Source organism: Hyperoodon ampullatus, assembly GCF_949752795.1.
Source record: "Hyperoodon ampullatus genome assembly, chromosome: 15".
NCBI classification, from domain to species: Eukaryota; Metazoa; Chordata; class Mammalia; order Artiodactyla; family Ziphiidae; genus Hyperoodon; species Hyperoodon ampullatus.
In genome coordinates this window covers 24,499,030-24,523,318 of record NC_136928.1, presented here as the reverse complement: position 1 = coordinate 24,523,318, position 24,289 = coordinate 24,499,030, and the positions used below count along the sequence as shown (strand labels likewise).

Below are 24,289 nucleotides of genomic sequence, written 5' to 3'. Positions count from 1 at the left end.
GAACTCTACGCTCCTGCCCCCCCTCAGGGGCAGAAGACCCGAGAAGCACTTGTGAAGTTCACAGGCCAGGGACACGCGCTCCCTGGAAGACTGAGACTTGATCACACAGCCACAGAGCACTCCCCCTCCAGACACCTGCCACCACAGCACTAAAGGCCTATTTGCAGCAGCTCCGGTGCACAGTACGGCATGTCCCGGTAGCAAGAAAGAATGACAAGGCACACCAAAAGGCAAAACACAGTTTGAAAAACCAGAGCAAGCAACAGAATCAGACCCAAATATGGTAGGAATGTTGGAATAATCAGCCTGGGAACTTAAAACAACTATGATTAACATGCCAAGAGCTCTAATGGAAAAAGGAGACAACATAAAAAATAGACGGATAAAATAGGCAGAGAGATGAAATTCTGAGAAAGAACCAAAAGGAACACTAGAGATGAAAACCACTGAGAATGGAGAACAGCTTTGCTGGGATCATTAGTGGAATCTACGGGGCTCCAGAAACAATCTCTGAGCTTGATGATACCTTCTACAGAAACTTCAGAAACTAAAAAGCAAAGAGAGGGACTTCCCTGGTGGCACAGTGGTTAAGAATCTGGGGGCTTCCCTGGTGGCGCAGTGGTTGAGAGTCCGCCTGCATATGCAGGGGACATGGGTTCGTGCCCCGGTCCGGGAGGATCCCACATGCCGCGGAGCGGCTAGGCCCGTGAGCCATGGCCGCTGAGCCTGTGCGTCCGGAGCCTGCGCTCCGCAAGGGGAGAGGCCACAACAGTGAGAGGCCCGCGTAACGCTAAAAAAAAAAAAAAAAAAAAAAAAGAATCTGCCTGCCAATGCAGGGGACACGGGTTCGAGCCCTGGTCCAGAAAGATCCCACATGCTGTGGAGCAACTAAGCCCGTGTGCCACAACTACTGAGCCTGTGCTCTAGAGCCCGCAAGCCACAACTACTGAGCCCGTGTGCCACAACTACAGAAGCTCACGCGCCCAGAGCCTGTGCTCCGCAATGAGATAAGTGACCACAATGAGAAGCACTCGCACTGCAACAAAGAGCAGACACTGCTCACTGCAACTAGAGAAAGCCCATGTGCAGCAACGAAGACCCAACGCAGCCACCCCTGCCAAAAAAAAAAAAAAAAAGCAAAGAGAAAAAAAAAGACTGAAAAAATGGAACAGAATATACAAAAATTATGGGGCAACTACAAAAGGTGTGACATACGGGTAATGGGAATACCAGAAGAAAAAGAGAAAAAGAAACATAAGAAATACTTGAAGCAATAATGACTCAAGAATCTCCTTCAAATTAGTGTCAGAAACAAAAACACAGAACAAAGAAGCTCAGAGAACACCAAGTAGGATAGTAGCAAAAGAAAAAAGAAAACAAAACACTACACCAAAGTGTATCATAAACTACAGAAAATAAAAGCTAGGGGGCTTCCCTGGTGGCGCAGTGGTTGAGAGTGTGCCTGCCGATGCAGGGGACGTGGGTTCATGCCCCGGTCCGGGAAGATCCCACATGCCGTGGAGTGGCTGGGCCCATGAGCCATGGCCACTGAGCCTGAGCGTCCGGAGCCTGTGCTCCGCAACGGGAGAGGCCACAACAGTGAGAGGACCGTGTACTGCAAAAAAAAAAAAAAAAAAAGCTAGGGACTTCCCTGGTGATGCAGTGGTTAAGACTCTGCACTTCCACCGCAGGGGGCACAGGTTCAATCCCTGGTGGGGGAAGTAAGATCCCAAATGTCGCGCAGCTGGAAAAAAGAAAGAAAAGAAAAGCTAATGAAAAGAATCCTAATAGAAGCCAGAGGAAAAAACAGCTCACCTATAGCAGAGCAAAGATAAGAATTACATTGAGTTTCTCTTCAAAAACCACATAAGCACAAAGAGAGCAGAAGGAAATATTTAAAGTGTTGAGGGAAAAAACCCACCAACTTAGAATTCTATATACTGCAAAATTATCCACCAGAAATGAGGTGGAAGTAAAGATTTTCTCAGATCAACAAAAATTGAAAGAATTTGTAACCAGTAGACCTGTCTTGCAAGAAATACTAACTTGCAAGAAATACTAACTATTCTTTAGAGAGAAGGAAATTATATATCTTGGGGAACTTGGATGTACATAAAGTAAGAGCATTAGGGAAGGAAGAAGTGCAGGTAAAATAAAAACACTTATTTTTCTTATTCTTAATTGGTCTAACAGATAACAGTTTGTTGAAAATAATAGCAACAATGTATTCCATTATGTATGCATGTGTGTTTATATGTGCATGTGTGTATAACATATATACACACGTGTGTGTGCTTATGTATAGGGGTAATGAATGATAGCAATGATACAAAGGAATCAAACACAGAAGGAAAGAATTTGGAATATATTGTTCTAATAAGGTACTCAACCACTAAAAAAAGTTTAAAAAGTAGTACAAATGACATGCTAAAAAGGATGGAAAGTAGACTATCAGATGTCCAGTTAAAGCCACAAAAGAAAGGAAAAGAGTAGAAGAACAAAGAACAATGTCAACAAACAGAAAACTGACAACTAGGGTAAATATTAACCGAACAGTATCAATAATCACTCTAAATACACAACCCAATTTAAAAGTGCACAAAGGACCTGGACACCTCACCGAAGAAGATATACAGACGTCAGGCAAACATAAGATGCTCCACATCATACGTCATCAGGGAGACACAAATTAAAACCACTGGGAGATACTGCTACACACTATTAGAAGGGCCAAAACCCAGAACACAAACAACACTGAATGCTGGTGAGGATGTGGAGCAACAGGAACTCTCATCACTGCTGGTGGGAATGCAGAATAGCGAGCCACTTTGGAAGACAGTTTGTAGTTTCTTAAAAAAAAAAAAAAAAAAAAAAAAAGTATATTCTTACCATACTATCAAATAATCATGCTCCTTGATATTTACCCAAAGGAGTTGAAAACTTATATCCACACAAAAACCTGCACGTGGATGTGATAGCAACTTTATTCATAATTGCCAAAACTTGGAAGCAACCAACATATCTGTCAGTAGGTGATGGATAGATAAACTGTGGTCTATCCAGGCGATGGAATATTATTTAGGGCTAAAAAGAAAAGGGTTATCAAACCACGAAAAGACAGGGAGGAACCTTAAATACATATGACTAGGTGAAAGAAGCCAATCTGAAAAGGGTACACACTGTATGATTCCAGCTCTATGACATTCTGGAAAAGGCATAACCCTGCAGACAGTAAATGGACTGGTGGTTTCCGGGAGTCAGGGGTTGGGGGGAGGGCAAGAATAGGCACAACACAGAGGATTTTCAGGGCAAAGGATTTTTTGTATCAAATTATTCTGTATGATACTACAATGATGGTTACATGCCCTGATACATCTGTCAAAACCCAGAGAACGTACAACACCGAGAGTGACCCTGATGTGAACCTCACACTGTGGGTGATGGTGACGTGCACGTGCAGGTCCACTGACTGTGACGAAGGTCCCATCTGGTGGGACGCTGGTAGTGGGGAGGCTGTGCATGTGTGGGGCAGGGGTTACGGGAACTCTCTGTGCTCCATTTTGCTGTGAACCTAAATTCGCTCTAAAAAATAAAGTCTATATATTAAAAAAGCAACATAAGAAACCTTCATGGTGATGAAGCTGTTCTGTTACCTTGACTATAACCATGTCGGTATCATGGTTGTGGTGCTGCAACTAGTTTTGGAGTATGTCACCTTTGGGGGAGTGGAAACAAGTGATCGTTCTATTATTTCTTATGAATACAAGTGAATCTACAACTGTCTCAAAATAAAAAGCTTAATTTTTAAAAAATTACTTGCAATTAGACAACTGTTAAAACTAAAATGTTAAAAACCCATCAGTAAATGTTGAGCAAACGAACGGGAGAGTGGCAAGAATGCTACTTTTCACTAGAAAGTGGGTGCAGGCTGGCAGTGCACACAGAGTGGTGCTGAGTGGAGATCTGAAGACAAGAACAGAGTACAAATTATCTGAAGAAAAATGAGAAGACTCCTCTGGAAGGAAGATAAAACAAAGTTCCACTCAATTCTGTGAGTCTAGGCTTTTGCGGCTGAAAGCAAGCATGCAGCCAACCTTTCTCAGAAACCATCACCTGAACAGCAAAGTCAACAGTGACATTAGCAGATCAGATAATTTATATAACTCTGGTGAGACACACAGTTAAGGTCAACTGTGTGTATGTTATGTATGTGTGTGCACGTGTGCACGCACACACATGCTCACGTACTCGCTCATGTGCGCCACGAAGGCAAAATATTTAGGAAATCCTCAGAAAGACATCTTCCCTAAACCTCAACCATCCCACTACTTAACCACCAGTCCTGCACTTAGCAGTTTAGCCGTGTGCTTCCTGAGCTCCACAGGACCAAGAGTGAGCTACTCGAGCACTAATTTGTTTTTCTCCATTTTTAACCAAATGAAAGCTGTAACAGCATTTATCAATACTAACTGGGGAAGTAACATTTTACAAACCTACTACAACTCACAGCACAATTGGTTATATATGCACGTCATATTTAGATTAAATAACCCTTACATGAGCTGGTAATACCTACCCTTCATTTTATAAGATGCTGGAATAATTTTCCCCCTTTGATTAGGTTATCCTAATAATCACTGTTCCATTTAGCTAGTGTGTGTTTACTGGCATAAAGACAAAAAACCAATTTCTGTTACCTTCAGAAGAATATGAAAAACTATAAAATAAATAATGAGGCACGGCGGGGGGCAGTTGGTTTCAGCAATAACCTAACACAGTGAAACTCCTTATTACACAATTCTGAAACTCAAAAACAATGTTACACCCTAAATCCGATCTACAGCATTGAGAAATAGAATAGTAAAAGGGGAAAGAAGAGAAAGTGGTGAACAAAGAAAGGGAGGCAAGGAAAAGTCCCGAAACAGAACAGGACATGTGGGGAAAGCTAAAGAGTAAGATCAAGAGCAACAGGATTTTACTTGCAGATAGACTCCCATTCACCAATTACCTGTGTTCCAGCATCCAGCTGCCTTAGAGACCAATAAATAAACTTTACAAAAGGCTCGTGAAGCTTGGCATTCACAAAAGGCATCCACTGTAGCTGCTCTGTCATCACAGGCAAAAGCTAAAGATAAAAGGATGGAAAATACAAACACACACTATTTTTAGATGTCTGAAATCAATTATCACAATTTTCCAAAAATTATCTTTTTCCAAAAGAAAAAAAGAGTTCTCTAACAAAAAATCTTCACTTTAAAACCGTATGTAATACAATAAGGAAATATGTATTTGTAACATTACATATCTATTCCCTTGACCCAGCAATGGCACATCTAGGATTTTAAGATTAACCTATAAAAACACACTCTGAATCTTAAATGGTTAAATAAACTTATGGTGCACATATAACCATTAAAAATGATAATGGCATCTATATTTATTCCCATGGCATATTCTGAGGTTATAAAAGCAGGTTACAAAAAGTGTAATAAGATTCCACTTATATAAAATATGTCTGTATGAATTTATATTGAAAAAGAGATAAGAAAAGATGTTTTTAAAATATATTAACAGTGAGATTTCAGTAACTGGAGTGATATTACTTTCCTCTTTACATGTCTGTCTTTCATAAATATCTTAATGTCAACTTATAAAAATAATGTAAATATTTAAAAAAGGTATTTATGAACGCTGCTTCAACAGTATGTCATTTTTTTTTTTTTTGCGGTACGCGGGCCTCTCACTGTTGTGGCCTCTCCCATTGCGGAGCACAGGCTCCGGACGCGCAGGCTCAGCGGCCATGGCTCACGGGCCCAGCTGCTCCACGGCATGTGGGATCTTCCCAGACCGGGGCACGAATCCGTGTCCCCTGCATTGGCAGGCGGACTCTCAACCACTGCGCCACCAGGGAAGCCCCAACAGTATGTCATTTTGCTGAAAGATTAAGACCATAGTGATACATTCTAGTTCTGTGAAAAATGCCAGTGGTAGTTTGAATAGGGATTGCATTGAATCTGTAGATTGCTTTGGGTAGTAGAGTCATTTTCACAATGTTGATTCTTCCAATCCAATAACATGGTATATCTCTCCATCTATTTGTATCATCTTTTGTGTGTGTGTGTGTGTGGTACGCGGGCCTCTCACTGCTGTGGCCTCTCCCATTGCAGAGCACAGGCTCCAGACGCACAGGCTCAGTGGCCATGGCTCATGGGCCTAGCCGCTCCGCGGCATGTGGGATCTTCCTGGACTGGGGCACGAACCCGTGTCCCCTGCATCGGCAGGCAGACTCTCAACCACTGCGCCACCAGGGAAGCCCTATTTGTATCATCTTTAATTTCTTTCATCAGTGTCATAATTTTCTGCATACAGGTCTTTTGTCTCCTTAGGTAGGTTTATTCCTAGGTATTTTATTCTTCTTGTTGCAATGGTAAATGGGAGCGTTTTCTTGATTTCACTTTCAGATTTTTCATCATTAGTGTACAGGAACGCCAGAGATTTCTGTGCATTAATTTTGTATCCTGCTACTTTACCAAATTCATTGATTAGCTTTAGTAGTTTTCTGGTAGCATCTTTAGGATTCTCTATGTATAGTATCATGTCATCTGCAAACAGTGACAGCTTTACTTCTTCTTTTCCGATTTGGATTCCCTTTATTTCCTTTTCTTCTCTGATTGCTGTGGCTAAAACTTCCAAAACTATGTTGAATAAGAGTGGTGAGAGTGGGCAACCTTGTCTTGTTCCTGATCTTAGTGGAAATGGTTTCAGTTTTTCACCATTGAGGACAATGCTGGCTGTGGGTTTGCCATATATGGCCTTTATTATGTTGAGGAAAGTTCCCTCTATGCCTACTTTCTGCAGGGTTTTTAAATTGAGTTATTTGTAGTGAGGTGGATGGACCTAGAGTCTGTCATACAGAGTGAAGTAAGTCAGAGAGAGAAAGACAAATACCGTATGCTAACACATATATATGGAATCTAAGAAAAAAAAATGTCATGAAGAACCTAGGGGTAAGATGGGAATAAAGACACAGACCTACTAGAGAACAGACTTGAGGATATGGGGAGGGGGAAGGGTAAGCTGGGACAAAGCGAGAGAGTGGCATGGACATATATACACTACCAAACGTAAAAGAGATAGCTAGTGGGAAGCAGCCGCATAGCACAGGGAGATCAGCTAGGTGCTTTGTGACCGCCTACAGGGGTGGGATAGGGAGGGTGGGAGGGAGGGAGACGCAAGAGGGAAGAGATATGGGAACATATGTATATGTATAACTGAGTCACTTTGTTATAAAGCAGAAACTAACACACCATTGTAAAGCAATTATACTCCAATAAAGATGTGAAAAAAAAAAGATGGCAAGAAAAGAAAGTTTTAAAAAATAATAATAATAAAAGCTGGCATATAAAACCATATGTAATTGGACCCCAGATGTGATAAATAAGGTATAAAGATAAACCTGAGTCTGGAAGGACATATATGACCTACGTTCTCCTCTGGAAACAACCCCCGCCCCCCGCCCCGGCTTCTGTGTCACCAACTTCTCCCGCGACACCCAGCTCTCCTCTACTTCTCGGGCCACTACCATTCTCTCCTGCTGGCTGGTCCTCACTCACCTGACCATTAAATACCGGAGTTCCTCGACTCAGCGCTAGCCAGTCCGGACTCACAACCCCCACATCCACATGCCCAGCTCCGGCCTCTCCGCAGAGCCCCAGCCCCCGGAGCCACACCTACACCCACACCCACAGACACACACGCACTCCGGTGTCTGCAACTCAACTCGTCTAAAACTCACTTACCAACAGTGGAGGCTCAAACCCAGATCTCGTGTAGTGTTCCCTACTCGCAGTGAATGCGACCAACGTTCATCCCGGTGCAAAGTCTGGAGCCTGGGCGCCAACCCTGAGAGCCCACCTTTTATACAGGATCCATCACCAAGTCTCGTCAATCTTCCCCCCTGAACATTCTCTAGACGGCCCATTTCCAGCTCACAGCCACACCGTCCTTCCCCTGAACCACCTGCGTTTCCTAAGTGCGTTTCCTAAGTGTCCTCCAGACCCACTCTTGCATCTCTTCGACCCTCTTGCCGCATCACAGGAAACACGACCCTTTCAAAGCATAAACCTGACGCTATTTTCTCCTGAAAGCTCTTCATTAATTTCCTCCTAGTCTTAGTTATTTTCTAGAATGAAATTTCAAGCTAAACTGAAAACTTACAGACACTCGAAATTGAGTACTTTTGTGGATGAACAGAATTTGATAACCACCTACTCTGTTAAGGTCATAATCACAGGAACATTTTGTATTCTTAATTCCCCCGCCCTTAAATTACAGTATTTAAAACTGGTAAGGAAGGAAAGTCTTTCGTTGCAGAGAGAAATCTTTCAACTGGGACCACACATAGGCATACAAGATAAAGTACACAGAACTATGTATAAAGTGTTTCTGTCACAAACAAGGTACATAACACAAGGAAGCACGCAGGAAAATTAGAAGTGTGAGATATTTCGTAAGTTCACTAGGTTACCAGCATGAAGCTGGGGAGGGGAAGCGAGGGGAGGGGGAGGAAGCGGAGTGTCCCAGGTCTAAGGACCCAGGGAACGCCAAGAGCAAGAGCACCTCGTGTCGGCCTGGTGTCTTTCCTGTCTTTCACGGTGGTTGTGGAGAATTTTCTGGTAATCGTTTTAGTGAGATATAATTCACACACCATACGAGTCACCCATGTAAACTGTACAGTTCAGTGATTTTTAGTATATTCAGCGAGTTGTGAAACCATCGTGAGAATCCGTTTGAGAACATTTCCATCACCCTCCCCCCCAAGAACCCTAACCATTAGCAGGCATCTCAGCATCCAGTCCTCACAACCACCTGGCTACTTTCTCTACAATGATTTACACGGTTCCAGGATTTTCATATAAATGGAATCACACAGTATGTGGTCTTTGGTGACTTGCTTCTTTCACTTACAATATTTTCAAAATTCACTCATGTTGTAGTATGCATGGATACATCATCCCCTTTTACCACCAAATGATATTCCACAATCTACATACACCATTTTATTGAGCCATCTGTCAGCTGACGGGCATCTGGGTTGTCTCCACGTGTTGGCTATCGTGCGTCATGTTGCCACGAACATTCACATATGAATCTATGTGCGCACACGTCTGCATTTCTCTTGAGTACACACCTCAGAATGGAACTGCTGACTCGTTTGGTAAATCCACGTTTAATCTTCTCAGGAACTGCCAGGCTATTTTCCAAAGTTCCTACTACACCTTTTTACATTTTCACCAGCAGCGCATGAGAGTTCCGATTTCTTCACATCCTGGTCAATGCTTAAGATTACCTGGCATTTTTATTTTAGCCATCCCAGGGGGTGTGAAGTCACAAAACAAAGTGACTCTGACTTCCATTCCCCAAATTACTAACGTTGCTGAGCATCCTTTGACGTGCTTATCGACCATCTGGGTGTTAGAGAACTGTCTATTCAGATGCACTGAGCATTTTCAATTACGCTGTCTTTAATTACTAAGTTGTAAGGTCTTTTTGTTTAAATACTCAAGATGGAAGTCCCTTATCAGATCTGATTTGAAAAATATTTTTTCCATTCATTGGGTTGCCTTTGACTCTCACGATAGTATACTTTGAAGCATAAAAGTTAAAAAAAAAAAAAAATGGGGCTTCCCTGGTGGCACAGTGGTTGAGAGTCCGCCTGCCGATGCAGGGGACACGGGTTCGTGCCCCGGTCTGGGAAGATCCCACATGCTGCGGAGTGGCTGGGCCCGTGAGCCATGGCCGCTGAGCCTGCGCGAGGGACCAAAACAGTGAGAGGCCCGCGTACCGCAATCAATCAATCAATCAATCAATCAATCAATAAAGGAGTCATCAAAGTGATTCAATACATGCTGTCAGAAAAAAGGCTTCATTATTTTAAAATCACAAATTGTACATACTCCTAAAAAGATCTGAATAGTTGCTTCTGTTGGCCACAAGTATATTCAGCTAAGTAATTCATTAGTTTGGTACTATTTATCTGTCTCTTATTCTGTTAAGAAGGCTATTTAATAAGTTTTAACATTATTCTACCTTTACTAATATACCAGGGACCATATATTAAAAATATTTTAGTTAAAGATCTAGGCTCAACAAAAACTGTAAATCCAGAATAAGTTAATAAGTAACGATCCTCACTTAAGGATGATGACAAGAATCCCGTGCCAAATGTGTGCTCAACATTCTCCTCTTATGCCATTAATCTGATGTGAAAACAGAATATTACATGACCCATATTCCATTTGCTAAAATTATCGATTGTTAGCCTTAAAATCCTAGGACTGCCCTATTGCATCTAGCTCTAACAAATGATATTTCTATACAAAACTTTAATACTGGAGGCCTTCCTAATTAGCAGCTACTTCTAAAGTGTGGTTAGATATAGACAGAATAGTTGATGCAGATGCTAAAAGAGACAAATTCTAAACGAAGATGTATTTGTTTCCCATTCCTGCCATAACAAGTTACCACAATCTTACTGGTTTAAAGAACACAAATCTATTATCTCACAATTCTGCAGGTCAGAAGTGTGACTGAGTCTCAACCAGGTAAAATCAAGGTGTGGGCAGAGCTGAGTTCCTCCCTGGAGGCTGGGAAGGATCCCTGTTTTGCTCCTTTGGGCTGTGGTTGTAGGATGGAGGTCCTCATTTCCTTGCTGGCTGTCAGCAGAAGGTAACTCCTAGCTTCTAGAAGCAGCTTGCATTCCTTGGTTAATGACCCTCTTCCTCATCTTCAAAGCCACTGAGGATGCACTGAGTGTCTCACCTACTCTTCTGCCTCTTTTGTCTGGCCTGAAGTGCTCACGTGATTACTGGACCCACCCAGATCATCCTGATTAATCTCTACTTGAGGGTCAGCTGATTAGTAACCTTAATTTACTTTTTCCATGTAAATGTGACACACTGACAGGTTCCAGGGCTTAGGTTATGAACATCTCCAGGGCCATTATCCTGCCGAGCACAAAAAGCATTTAGAAGAAACTTTTTAGGTAAGGATGAAAACCGGAAATAATTTCCTCAAACGAAACCCTGGCCTGTATTTAATAATTCGTTAAACCAAACAGCTTTAGATATCCACTCTTCAGAGTTTTAAAGTATTTCTTGTAGAATGCAACCGTCAGTCTCTAATGACAATTTATACTGACTGGAAATCCTGAGTATCAATATCTAAATTAATGTCTGTAATTTAAGAAAATGGTCATTTCTCTTTGTTAATGAGAAGCCCCTTGAAAATACTATTTAACCCTTCAAGACAAAAGGCAAAATAAAATGATTTTAGTGGGATTTGAATCCTAAAATGATGTGTATCAGGAATTGTTCCTATCACTGATTATCTGCCTAACTCTAATACACAATTATTTTGCCATTTTTGGAGTAGGTTTTCAATTTCTGGTCTGCTTTTAAAAAGAAAGTCCCATCATGTTCCAAAAAATGTAAGTATGAATTAATTTGAATTAAGTCTGAAATGAATCTTTTTAGAACTGACTATTGGTATAATCAACTTTCTATCAAAAATACTTTCAATATTTTTTCTCTTGTAAAATGTACCACTTTTTCAATCTTCGTGTCTACTGAGTCATATATTTCAAATTAAAAAACAAACCTTCACACACTTCTCCTGAATATCATTTCTCTGAGAAGCAAATGTGGGTAGTGCCTTTTCACCATCCATTCCAGATTCTTCATGTTTCAGTTTGCTAAGGTGATGATCCGAAATCCAGTCCATGAAGACAGTTAAAAGTTCATAAACTTGTCCATTAAGTGGTACCTATATGCAAAAAAACTAAATCAAGCACTTCTTTCAATTCACAGCCTCCTAAAACTTCAAAGGCAAGTTTTAAATTTGGTAAGTGATTATGGCATAATTTATCTAAAATGCTAAAACATGTACTGGATGACAAAGCTTCTCCAAATGAAAGAAATTACAAATCAAATATCTCTAATTAATATTAGAAACATGTTAAATGCTGGCTGACAGAAGGGGAGAAACCCACCATAACAAGGAAATTGAAAGAACTGCACCTTATAACCAAAAGAGAGAATTTTCATTAAAATTCTTTACCCAAGTTGGATAACGGAGAAGAGTAAAATTGGCCTTAACTCAAGAGCATGAACACCATAACTAATAGATTTTTAAAAATTTAAAGGTCTCAAAAGCTAAACAATTTCCACCATGAAACTTGATATCTTCTTTTTCCCTTTTAAAAAAGTTGTTTTCCTTTACACCGTAACATTCTATAAATAGGGTATGAAAACTTTTTCCTGGAAATCCTGTTCTCTGAGAGTCTACCAAAATGGGAGGAAAATAAGAACAAACTGCCATAAAAAAATTATAAATTCAACTAAACTGATTTCCGTGTTCCTTCAAATCACTTTTAGTCAATTTAATTCAACATTTATCACACATGTTCCTTAAACAGGAACTATGCTAGATTTAATTTTAGACAGAGAAAAACAAAAGCAAATTAATAAAAAGGCAAAATTAAGCAGACAGAAATCCACAAAAACAGAATCAGATGAATGAAAACAAAGTTATACTATTCTGACCAAGAGTCACTTTTAACCTTCTCAATTTTCTTCAAATAGGAACTTTTGATGAAAACTGCAATCATCTTGACTAACCTGAGTATAAATCTCCACTTTTTCCAATTTACTTTATTATTATTTTTTAATTAAAAAATTTTTTTCATGGGACTTCCTTGGTGGCGCAGTGGTTGGGAATCTGCCTGCCAGTGCAGGGGACATGGGTTTGAGCCCTGGTCTGGGAAGATCCCACATGCCGCGGAGCAACTAAGCCCGTGCGCCACAACTACTGAGCCTGTGCTCTAGAGCCCGCGAATCACAACTACTGAGCCTGCGTGCCACAACTACTGAAGCCCCCGTGCCTAGAGCCTGTGCTCCGCAACAAGAGAAGCCACCGCAATGAGAAGCCTGTGCTCCGCAACGAAAAGTAGGCCCTGCTCGCCGCAACTAGAGAAAGCCCGCGCGCACAACAAAGACCCAATGCAGCCAAAAATAAAATAAATTAATTAATTTTTAAAAAATTATTTTTTTCACAGCCAGCATCCATGACAAGAAAAAGGGGTGGGGGAGTTAAATACGACCTTTTCCGACCACTAAACCCTCTGTGCACAGCCGGGGCCTGGTAGAGGTGAGGGCAGGCGGGGCGGCCACAGGCTGGGGCAGCCCCATTGGGAGCGCAACGTGGGGCCCAGGAGGGGTCCCTGCAGGTCAGAAGGGGGCCCTGGGCCTGGAGCCCCCGGGAGAGCCATGCGGCCGGTGCTGCTGCCCTTGCTGTGGCCACCGTGCTCCTCCTGGATGAGACGCGGAGGCCGGGCCAGCGATGCTGTGGGCTTGGCTCCCTCCCCGCCCCACGTCGACAGCTCGCCCCGAGCTGACCTCCCACTGCAGGTGCCTGAGGGGACGCAGGCCGGGTCCTCTGTGCTCTCGGCAGCACGGCCCAGAGCCGCGGCACCTCCCTGCTGACACCCCGCAGCACCGCCAAGCGGGGGACCCGAGAGCTCAGCACAAGCAGCTCCCCCAGGCCTGGCCCTGCGGACAGACGAGGTCCCCGGCCTTCTGTCGAGGAGGTCCTGTGCGTGGACCCCGGCGCAGGGCTGGGAGCGTGGCGGCTCCTGCTCGATCCGCGCTGGCCTGTCACAGGCCAGACAGTGCCCGTCCTACGGCAGCTCCCGCCTCTGCTGCTGGGGCTCCCACTGACGTCCTTCAACAGGGCCATCCACCCAGTTCACTTTATGAAAAACTACAGCATTTATCAAAACCACTGAAGCCCAGTGAGGTATCACTACCCACCCACTGGAAAGGTCAAAATGAAAAAGACTGAAAACACCAAATGTTTTTTGGGCAAACTTTTTAGCAAAGTTGTCATACACACATTGCTAGCAGGAGTATGAATGGTACAACCACTTTGGAAAACTGGCAGTTGCCCCAAAAGTTAAATATACCTCTACCTTATGACCCAGAAATTCCAGTCTTGGCTGTATTTCCAAGAGGAATGAAAACACATGTCCCCAGAAAGCCTTATACATGAATATTCTTAGCAGCTAAATGTTTTGGCTTTTGCAAACAAAAGCATATCTGAAATACTATAGCGATACTTTTCTACAAAGAAATTATCACAGTGAATCCTTTCACACCAAGAAGAATGTTTGCCAAAGGGAAAAAAAATAAGGAAGAGAGGGCTTCCCTGGTGGCACAGTGGTTGAGAGTGCGCCTGCCGATGCAGGGGACACGGGTTCATGCCCTGGTCCGGGAAGATTCCCACATGCCGCGGAGTGGCTGGGCCCGTGAGCCATGGCCGCTGAGCCTGAGCGTCTGGAGCCTGTGCTCCGCAACGGGAGAGGCCACAACAGTGAGAGGCCCGTGTACCACAAAAAAAAAAAAAAAGGAAGAGAAAAATGTCCTGGCTTTCCAATGGAGAAATCATATCATACCTTATGAGGTTTTGAAACTGGTACTTTTTCCTGTTTTAAACTTTTTGCTTCGTGAGCGGCGTGGGGATTTCCTTTCAATCTCTGTATTGTCATAAACTCATACTTCCTCTGTGACAGTACATATCCGTGAATTAAAGGAAAATTATATTAAAAGTGAGAAAGTCCAAAGGCAGTCATTTTAAATTTCACTTGTGTCTCAAGAGAAGAGCAGGTACCTTACCTGTAAATTATCTAAACGAGCTTGAACTCTTTTAGCCTGAACCTCCAACTTCCTGTTTTCTTCACTTACTTCATTTAACTAAAGTAGGAAAACATTAGATATTTCAATAGAAACCTCAAGCCGATTTCCTACTAAAGTTTTTCCCAGTGTACTATCTTATCTAGTCTGTGTTACCAAGCAACATAACAGACAGAGGTAGCATCCATGGTTAAAGATCACAGCTAAAACCACCATTTGGTCCTAAAACATTAAGAGTTTCTAAGAAAGTTTACTTCATTCTATGAAAAATGTGCAAGTCTCCTAACATCTTACATGTATACATTTGAATAGGAAACGTCTTTTAGTTGAACTTTTTATTGAACTATAATGTATGTACAGAAAAGTGTACAAATCATTAAATATCACCATAATGAATTACTGGGATTGGAGTAAATGTTAATTTAGGAAAACTGACATCTTTACCATACTGAGTCTTCTCATCCCTGAACATAACATAGCCTTCAACTTATTTCGGTCTTCTTTAGTTGCTTTTAATAACATTTTGCACTCCTCAGTATGCACATTTTATACATGTATAATCTTTCTTTAGATTTATTCCTGGATAGCCAATGCTTTTTGATGCTACTACCCATAGTATCTTTCAATAAACATTCACTACTTGATTATTGTTGATATACAGAAATACACTTGATATTTTATATACTGAGCTTATACCCAAAAATTCTCCTAAATTTGTTTAATTCTAATAACTTGTCTGTATGCTCACTTGGATACTTACTACATCTGTGCATAATCATGTCATCGGAGGATAATTCTTATTTCTTCCTTCCCAACCCTGACTTTCCTCTCCTCACTGCACTGACCAGGACTTCAGCACAAAGTTCAACAAAACAGTAACAGTGAGCACCTTTATCTTGTTCTGATCTCAAGGGAAAAGATTTCAATAACTTACATTAAGTGTGATTCACAAGTTGGTTGGTTTTTTTTTTTTTTGTAGATACTCTATGAGAATTAAGTTCTCTTCTATTACTAGTTATTATCTTTGAGTTGGTGCTGAATTTTAAATCAAGGAATTATAAGATTTTTCTCCTTTTATCAGATGATGTGTTAATTTTCAAATGATAAACGACCCTGTATTCCTAGACTAAGTCCGCTGAGTTGTATTATACTTTTTGTGTACCTCTGGATTCAATTTGCTGATATTAAAAATTCTTGCATCTGTACTCATGGGAGACTGGCTTGCATTTTTTTGTTTCTTGTAATGTTCTTGACAGGTTTAGTTTCAAGGTTATGCTGGCCTCATACAACAAGAAAGGGAGCATTTCTCTTTTTCTGTTTATGTAAATAAGGTACATGATATTTCCTCCTTAAAAGTTAGCCATTAGGGACTTCCTTGGTGGTGCAGTGGTTGGGAGTCCGCCTGTAGATGCAGGGGACGCGGGTTCGGGCCCTGGTCTGGGAGGATCCCACATGCCGCGGAGCTCGTGCGCAACAACTGCTGAGCCTGCGCTCTGGGGCCCGCGAGCCACAACTACTGAGCCCGCGTGCCGCGACTGCTGCAGCCCACGCGCCTGGAGCCCAAGCTCTGCAGCAACAGAGGCCACCGCGGGGAGAAGCCCGCGCACGGCAAGGAAGAGTGGCCTCCGCTCGCCGCAACTAGAGAAAGCCTGCGCAGCAACGAAGACCCAATGTAACCAAAAATAAATAAATTAAAAAAAAAGAAAAAGTTAGCCATTAGTCTTACTGCTCCTTCTTTGAAGGTAAGGTGTCTTATTTTTCTCTGATTTTATCTTTATCTAAAGTCTTCGTGTCTTAAAATAGCATGCCTATATGGTTTTCCTCAATATTTACCCTGCTTAGGGTTAACAGAATTTCTTAGAATCTACAGGTTGGCATCTTTCACCAGCTTTGGATATCACCTCTTCACATATTACATTTTTGCCTTATTAACTACTTTTGGAACTCCCGTGTTAAACTTCTTCATTATGTCCCACATGCCTCTCTTGTGAATTTTCCAACCTTTCCCCACTCCTATCAATAGGTTCAAACTCGTAATAATGCACACTTCCCATCACCACACACTCATCAAACACACGCAAGATTATCAAGGATTATATCCACCTAAGAGACAGGTATGGGCAACAATGCACCTATACTAGCAGTTAAAGAAACCCTTCTCAAAAAAGAGTGCTCGCCTGAGACTGTGATGGGAAAAAGCAGTCTCTCCAGGATAAGGAGGCTTCCAGACAACAGTGAGTCAAGGTCACACACTAATTGTGGGAGGTTAGACCTGATTCAGAGAAGCCAGAGCATCAGGTCAAGTGAGAAATGGGGGACCTAGTTATCACTGCCAAGGGGAAAGTCTGTAACAAGTAGTGAAGAACACACAGCTAGCCAAGGGATTCCAGGAGCCCAGTTCTCTCTCAGAGTACAAGCTCACCAACATGTTGGAATCCATGAAGTTCCCCAGCCCAAGGCCTTAACCACTAAAGTGACAAGCTTTACCCGCTTCTGCTCATCTATGCTTCCCTCCCCACGAACACACACAATCACTCTCCTGTCCCTCTTCCACAGAGCCCTTCACTTCCACATCTTTCAGGCAAAAACTGGCAAAGGGAAGTGAAAAAAAAAAGTACAACTCATAAGAATTTGGTGCAACTTGAGTATTATTAAGCACGGTAAACCACAGCACTTACATACATAAGGGCAGTGCACTGTGACACAGTGGGCATGAGCTCACACTCCCCAGCACAGGATCAACACATCACAGACACTCCAAAAATAAAGAGTGGTGTGTAACAGCAGGTGCAAGAACAGCACAAAGCTACAAATAAGCGCCTAAAGTACCCAGGTTAGCAGGTTTTCTTTTGCTTGTTTTTAATCTAGTCATTGTTCTTAATAGTTTAAAAAATTTCAAGTTGTCAAACATCTCAGCTGGTTGTCAGAACAGATGATGAGAAACCAAGGGCTTAAGAATACTTTATTTATATTTGGAAGTATTTTATAATAAAGGTAACAAATAAAGATAATCAAGGTTTTCTCTAGCCAGAATATGTTCTAAGATTTTGACTTACAATTTGTTAATCTATATAGTTCTAAGAACGTCTTATAATCTAATATAGATAAAATAGGTCTTACCTGTTTTTTTAAGCTATCATTCAATTCTTTCAATGCATCAAAAGAGGACCTTAGCCTCCTGCTTTCTTTATTTCTTTCCTTAAGAACTTCAGTTAAGTGCTCAACTTCTGCATCATGTTGCTAGGAGGGAAAAAATACAGATTCCATGTCACTAATGCCACTGAACATAAATTAATTAAAAATTAAAACTCCTTGAATCACACGGACTTTAATCAGTGTATTTAAGCATAATGACTAATATTGCAAATGATTTATAAAAACTGTATAATCAACCAAACTAATAACAAAGCATTAAAAGCATATGTTAAATACCTATTAAAACATATTACATAAATTAATTAGCAATAAGGCTACTTTCTGCTTCTGCTCAGAAAAATCCACAAGAGAAACACACTGAAATAATTTCTATTTGACATCATGGAATGATAAAACAATGAAGGATTTCTGATCCTTTTCAAGAGACTAGTTAATTATTCATAGCTTTGTGAATTAAAATTTAAGGTTTAAATTACCCTTGTGGAGTAGAAGAAATATTCCATAGACAGAACAAACTAATTTCTTGTTCTCATAAATTAGCTAAAATTGTACATCTCAAAAAACGTAAATACATAATAAAATTTCCTGAGCCCCAAACTATTCGACTTTCCTTAACCAGTTTTATAATGATTAAAATCAATTTCCCCTCTAATTCCATTTAAATGAGAGCAATTTTAGATTTAAATTGTGAATACTTATATAGTTTCTTTCACCTTTTACTCTCAAATTTATGCGTAATGTATTAAAACAAGCAAGTTTCCACAGGAAATCAAGAAACTGAGTTAATTTCCTTCTTTCAAGTAATCATCTAGGTTCCATTAAAATAAAGCAGTTAGCTTTATCCTTATTACAAGTACCAAACAGACAAATCCAAAGAGAAAAAAATCAAGGCTAAAACTGGGATGGAGAGCACTGAGAATCCAAGCATTCATTCTTTTGCCCTGTTTAAAAATCCAAGCTTGTGAAAAAAATTAGCTTTATGCAACTTTATTATTACATTAAATGACTCCTTAAATAACTTAGGATATGGTCACAAATACTATATGTATTTTAAAAATTAGATTAACATTCTCACTGTACAAATCTTCCACCTCCGGAAGAGATTAAAAAATGTATGACATGGGTTCCATCTCCAGAGGGATAAGCCCACTGCACTCTGCCTCTCTTACAGATTACAACTAATTACAACTAAAAACCGTACACAAAACGCAAAAAGCAACTACCCAAGGAATGTCAAAGGGAAACAAAAGCAGGGAATAGCAGAAAGGAGGGAAAACCTGGAGAAGAAACCATCAAGGGGCTGAAGTTTCCTGGGTTTCCTTTTCCCTTGCAGTCTTGCCCCAGGGCAGGCCCCAGACACTGCTAATCGGAGAGAAACTGCTTTTCAGGGCTGGGAAACCAGGAAGAGGGGACCCCAGGAGCCAAGGAATGTGCTCAAATCTGGATCAGCCCTGAGCCGGCGAAAGCAGCAGAGCAAAGGGGCAGAGACAGGAGTTCAGTTTAAAAACAGCCCCACTGCGCGTAGGCACCTTAAAGACCCAGAGCATCACAGCCAAGGCTGAGAACCCCCAGCGGTGCCTGCAGGACAGGCTCCAGAGCAACAGCACAGGCTTTGGAAACCGAGCGAGGGGGACACAGTCCACACAGTGAAAACACATTCAGCCTCAACCCACTGGGCTCACTGCTCAAGAAATGAATACATACAACCAGCAGTCTCCAGAGTGTTACGAAAGGATCCAGAATCTATACAAAATTAATAATATCCAAAAGGTCCCGAAGACAATCCCAAACTCACTGCATATACAAAGAACCAGAAAACTGTGATGAGGTTTCAAGAAAAATGCCAACCCTTAGGTGATCTGGGGTGGGATTTTTAACTGAATTCCAAATGCCAATGAATGCAAATGGAAAGACAGAAATTCTCATGAGAGAAACTGAAAATAATTGGAAAATTTAGAACTTTAAAATGCCAGAAATAAAAAAATTCTCTAGACGAGCTCAACTGCAACATGGAAATGAAAGAAGACACTGTGATCCCGTGATCAAATCTGAAGGACGCACAAGAAAAGGACTGGAGAGAGGAACAGCCTCAGAAACCTGCGGGGTGACAGCAAAGTGGGGGGGGGCTTGCTGGGGGGTGCGGGGAGGTGGCGGGGGACGGATAGCTACGAGGAGCACGTGGGAACCCTGGGGGCCGGGACTACTCTTCTTCTTGATCACGGCGCCCATCGCGAGACTGCACGCGCTTTCCAAACAAATAGTAAATTCTCCTCTATATAAGCTGCACGTACAGTAACCCATCTCTTGATAGGAAATGAAGAACAATACCGTACCACCTACCTGACAGTCTCAATAAAAACATTTAATCTGAATATAAACATTAGGAAACAATCAGGCAAATACAGAATAAGACACACTCTTTAAGACTACAGGCCAAAAGTCTTCAAAGAAAAGCCTCAGAAAAAGCAAAAATGGTGACGTGGATTGCTCTAGATCCAGAGAAACCAATGAGATTTGCCTGCATTTTGTCTAGTTCCTTGATCAGAGAACAAAACAAAAAGCAATAAAAGACAATTTGCGGACCCACTGGGAAAGTGAGCGTAGACTGTGTATTTTAAGTTAAATTATATAATTAGCACGCACTTCCTGTTCAATAGTGGTGTGGAGAACACCCTCATTCTGAGGCGATTCATAGCACGGAAGAAGGACTTAGGGTGTTGGCTCTTGATTTTTGCAACCCACCTTCAACTGGTCCAGGAGAAAATGTGAGGGCGGGGAGGCTGAGCAAATGTGCAAATGCGAACGAGCAGGGAGCCCAAACCAGAGAAGGGCCCTGCACGCTAAAGTCAGCGCCATGCACTTACCTCCTTCAAGATCTGGAACCTTGTAAGAACCTCTTCTTTGACACCTTTAATTTTATTCAAGGCACTTTCATGTCTGAAAACCAGCTCTTCTCTCTCAGCCAGAAAACGTTCTCGCTTTTGAAGCTCTTCAGCAAATTCCTGTTGTGCTGCAGTTTCACACTGTATAGAAAGGGCAGAGTTTAGTGTTTTTCAGAAGCACACGTACCAGCGGTACAAGTGAAAGTCTCATTCATTGAGATGGCAGCTCAATCGAACGGCGTTTCGGACGCACGGGAACCAAGTGAGCGCAGACGCAGCAACAACCAGACGGGCATGCAGGTGACCCTGTACTTTGCAGGATCCACCAGTGAGATTCCACCGTGAGGACTCGAGAGAATTTGGGGTGCAAGCAAGGTGAGCACCGCGGAGCTCCCCGCGCCTGCCGGGATGCCCTCCACCCCTCCCCTTCCCATCGCCTGGGCTGCCCTCCAGCCACCTTCCCTGCCCCGACGCCACCAGTTGAGCTCCCCTGGAGAAGAAAGCCTCACACCTGAAGAGGCGCTCCTGTGCGGCCCAGAAATCCTCTCCCACCTCCCCGCATTCCCCATGGCGCCTATGCAAACCTTCTCCACCCTCCACCCTGAATCCATCACCTGCTCCAGCCTCTGTGCAGGCAGCCTGGTCTCTGCCTCCACAGGGGAACAGAAGACAGTGCGAGGACGCAGCCTTACAAAGGGAGGCTGGCCTCCCACTGCCTCTGCCTCCCGGGGAGACTGCCACCACGCACTGCTCTACTATTTCCAACACTCCCGTCGCATCAGAAATGAAATATCTCTGGACCCCGCCCACTGGCCTCCCCTCCTCACAAACTTCTTTAAAATGTTGCCTACGTTTGCTGAGCCCTCTTGACATCCCAGTCACTCCTGGACATACTGATACTTTCATCTGGCCTCAACCCACGTCCCCTACTGAACCAGCTGCCCAACCACTGAACCTGCAGGTCCCGCTCCAGCCCTGGTTTCACGCGTCGCACACTCTGGTCCCCTCCTTCCTCGCCTCCCTGACACCACCTCCTCCGGGTCCCCTTTCCCCGCCACGGGCTCTACTCCCTCCACTGCCCTTAAATTACTGCTGCTCCTCAAGACTGGGGATTAAGCTGCTTTCTTCCTCCATACTTTCTCTGCTTGGTTCCATCCACCCAGGGGCTAAAAGCACTGCGTACGCAACTCACTGTTTCCGAACTGCGGTGCTCAGCTCTTTCTCTCGAGCTCCAGACTCAAGTCCAAACTGCCTACTAACATCCCCACCTGTGTGCTTTCAGGTAGCACAAAATACTCATGTCCAAAATTGAAATCAATTAGCCATCAGGGGAATGCAAATCAAAACCACGAGACAGCACTTCACATCCACTAGGATGGCCAGAATCAAAAAGACAGAGAGAAACTGGAACCCCTGTGCAGCACTGGTGGGATGTAAAACGATGCAGTCGTTTTGGAAAACAGTCTGACGGGTCCTCAAAGAGTGAGACACACAGGGCTACCATACGACCCAGCAATTCCACATTCAGGAGAGGTGAAAGCACATGTCCACACAAACCTTAAACACGAGTGTTCACAGCCGCATCAGTCGCAATAGCCAAAAAAGTGGAAGTAACCTGAATGTCCACCAATTGATGAATGGATAAAGGAAATGTGGAACATCCTTACAATGGAATATTATTCAACAATAAAAAGGAGCAAAGTACTGATACATGCTGCAACATGGATAAACCTTGAAAATACCACGCTAAGTGAAAGAAGCCAGTTACCTCATGCTTATATGCAACAGACTTACTACATATTTATATGAAAAATCCAAAACAGGCAAATCCATCGAGACAGAAAGTAGATTAGTGGTGACCTAAGGCTGAGGTGAGTATGGGAGACATGAGCAGAGACATGCAATGGGTAAGGGGGTTTCCTACTGGGATAATGAAAATGTTCTAAAATTGGCTGGGGTGATGGCCAGTGTAACTCTTTGAGTATACTAAACATAAATGAATTGTACACTTTAAAAAAAATTAAAGAGGCCCTTCCACCATGTGATGACACAGCAAGAAGACGCTGTCTATGAACCCGGAAGCGGGCTCTCATCAGACCCTGACCTGCTGCTTCCCTGCAGTGCCTGGCAGGCCCTGTGAAGGTACACCTCCCTCCTCCCCTTTCCTGGGATGGCTCACGTTCAGGCTCTCCTCTGACCGCCAGTTCTGGACGCAGAAGCTTTCTGCACAGGACCAGCCTCCCCTTTGAACACCCAGCGAGGCCTCAGTCCCAGCGGTTCCTGAGGCACATGGATGAAGCCCTCAGAGGGATGGGTTCTACTACAATCACTGGAAGAGTCCCCATAATCAGTCAAACACTGGCAGAAACTTGCTGGAAACTTTTCATCTTAGCAGATGATGAAAGCCAAAAAATTCTAATATGGTGCTTATGTTGTCTGATTAACAAAGAACCACAGAATTCTGGAGAATTGAAACTGAACTCCTGGACACAGGCTTGTTACCTCGTGTACTCTCAAGGTCTTTAGGTTTGCACTGTAGATTACTATCCTGGTTGGCTTAAAAATACGGTTTTATCATTAGTGTCTAAACTCAGAGAGAATCACGTTAATGGACTCAACACTCAAAGGCAGAAAATACAAACTACAACATCACTGAGACACCCATCAGATCACGGGGAAAAGAGAGCACCAGGATGCTGCCGACAGGAACACAGGTGAACGGCGCTACTCCCCCAGAGGACCACGTGGCGCTCGTGCTGCCTTTCCTCACGGGCTGGGGAGCAAACAGAGCTGCCTGCTGGGCACACTCCACCTTGCTGTTCATCTACACAGAAACAGATAAAGTCCTGTTGGTTTATTTATAGGCTGGAATACAAAATGGCAATTAAAATGAACAAACTAGATCTACATTTTCCACATACGTAAATCTCAAAAATGTAATAATAATGAAGCAAGGGAAGTTGTAAAAAGATATCCACAATGTGTCATTACATAAAATTTTAAAACACTCAAACACAACGCATACATACAAATACATAAAGGGTTTAGTTAAAACATAACACAAATGATCCCACACTGGCTTTGGGGGAGAGCTTTATCCTGGGAAGAGAGGAAATGGGATGGGAGACGGGTGCTTCACCTATAATTGAAACACTTTACTTCTTTAAAAATATCTAATAGAAATATTAATAAAATGTTAAAATACTAAAATATGGGCAACAGGCACACTGCTGATGTTTTTCTACATGCTGTATTTTATAAATAAAACTTATACAGGGAATTCCCTGGTGGTCCACTGGTTAAGACTCTGTGCTTCCACTGCAGGGGGCACAGGTTCGATCCCTGGTTGGGGATAATAAGATCCTGCATGTCACGTGGTGCAGCCAAAAAATACAATGTTAAGAAAGAAAACAAATAAAAAACGAAAATACAGTGTTACCTAGTAAAATAAAGAAAATGAAGAAATTATTTCCTGCACAAAAACTCAGAATTTTTTTAAAAATG

At 42.5% G+C, this 24,289-nt stretch overlaps 1 protein-coding gene across 1 annotated transcript in view; it reads right to left on the bottom strand.

The window, feature by feature from the left end:
* The window catches only part of CCDC138 (coiled-coil domain containing 138), a gene marked incomplete at its 5' end in the record, with an annotated part of 53,354 nt that overhangs the window by 21,989 nt on the left and 7,076 nt on the right, over positions 1-24,289 (bottom strand). Inside the window, 6 exon segments of the mRNA XM_079720661.1 lie at positions 5,009-5,125; positions 11,659-11,823; positions 14,510-14,617; positions 14,730-14,807; positions 17,868-17,987; positions 20,768-20,926. Coding sequence (XP_079576787.1) covers positions 5,009-5,125; positions 11,659-11,823; positions 14,510-14,617; positions 14,730-14,807; positions 17,868-17,987; positions 20,768-20,926 — 747 coding nt within the window.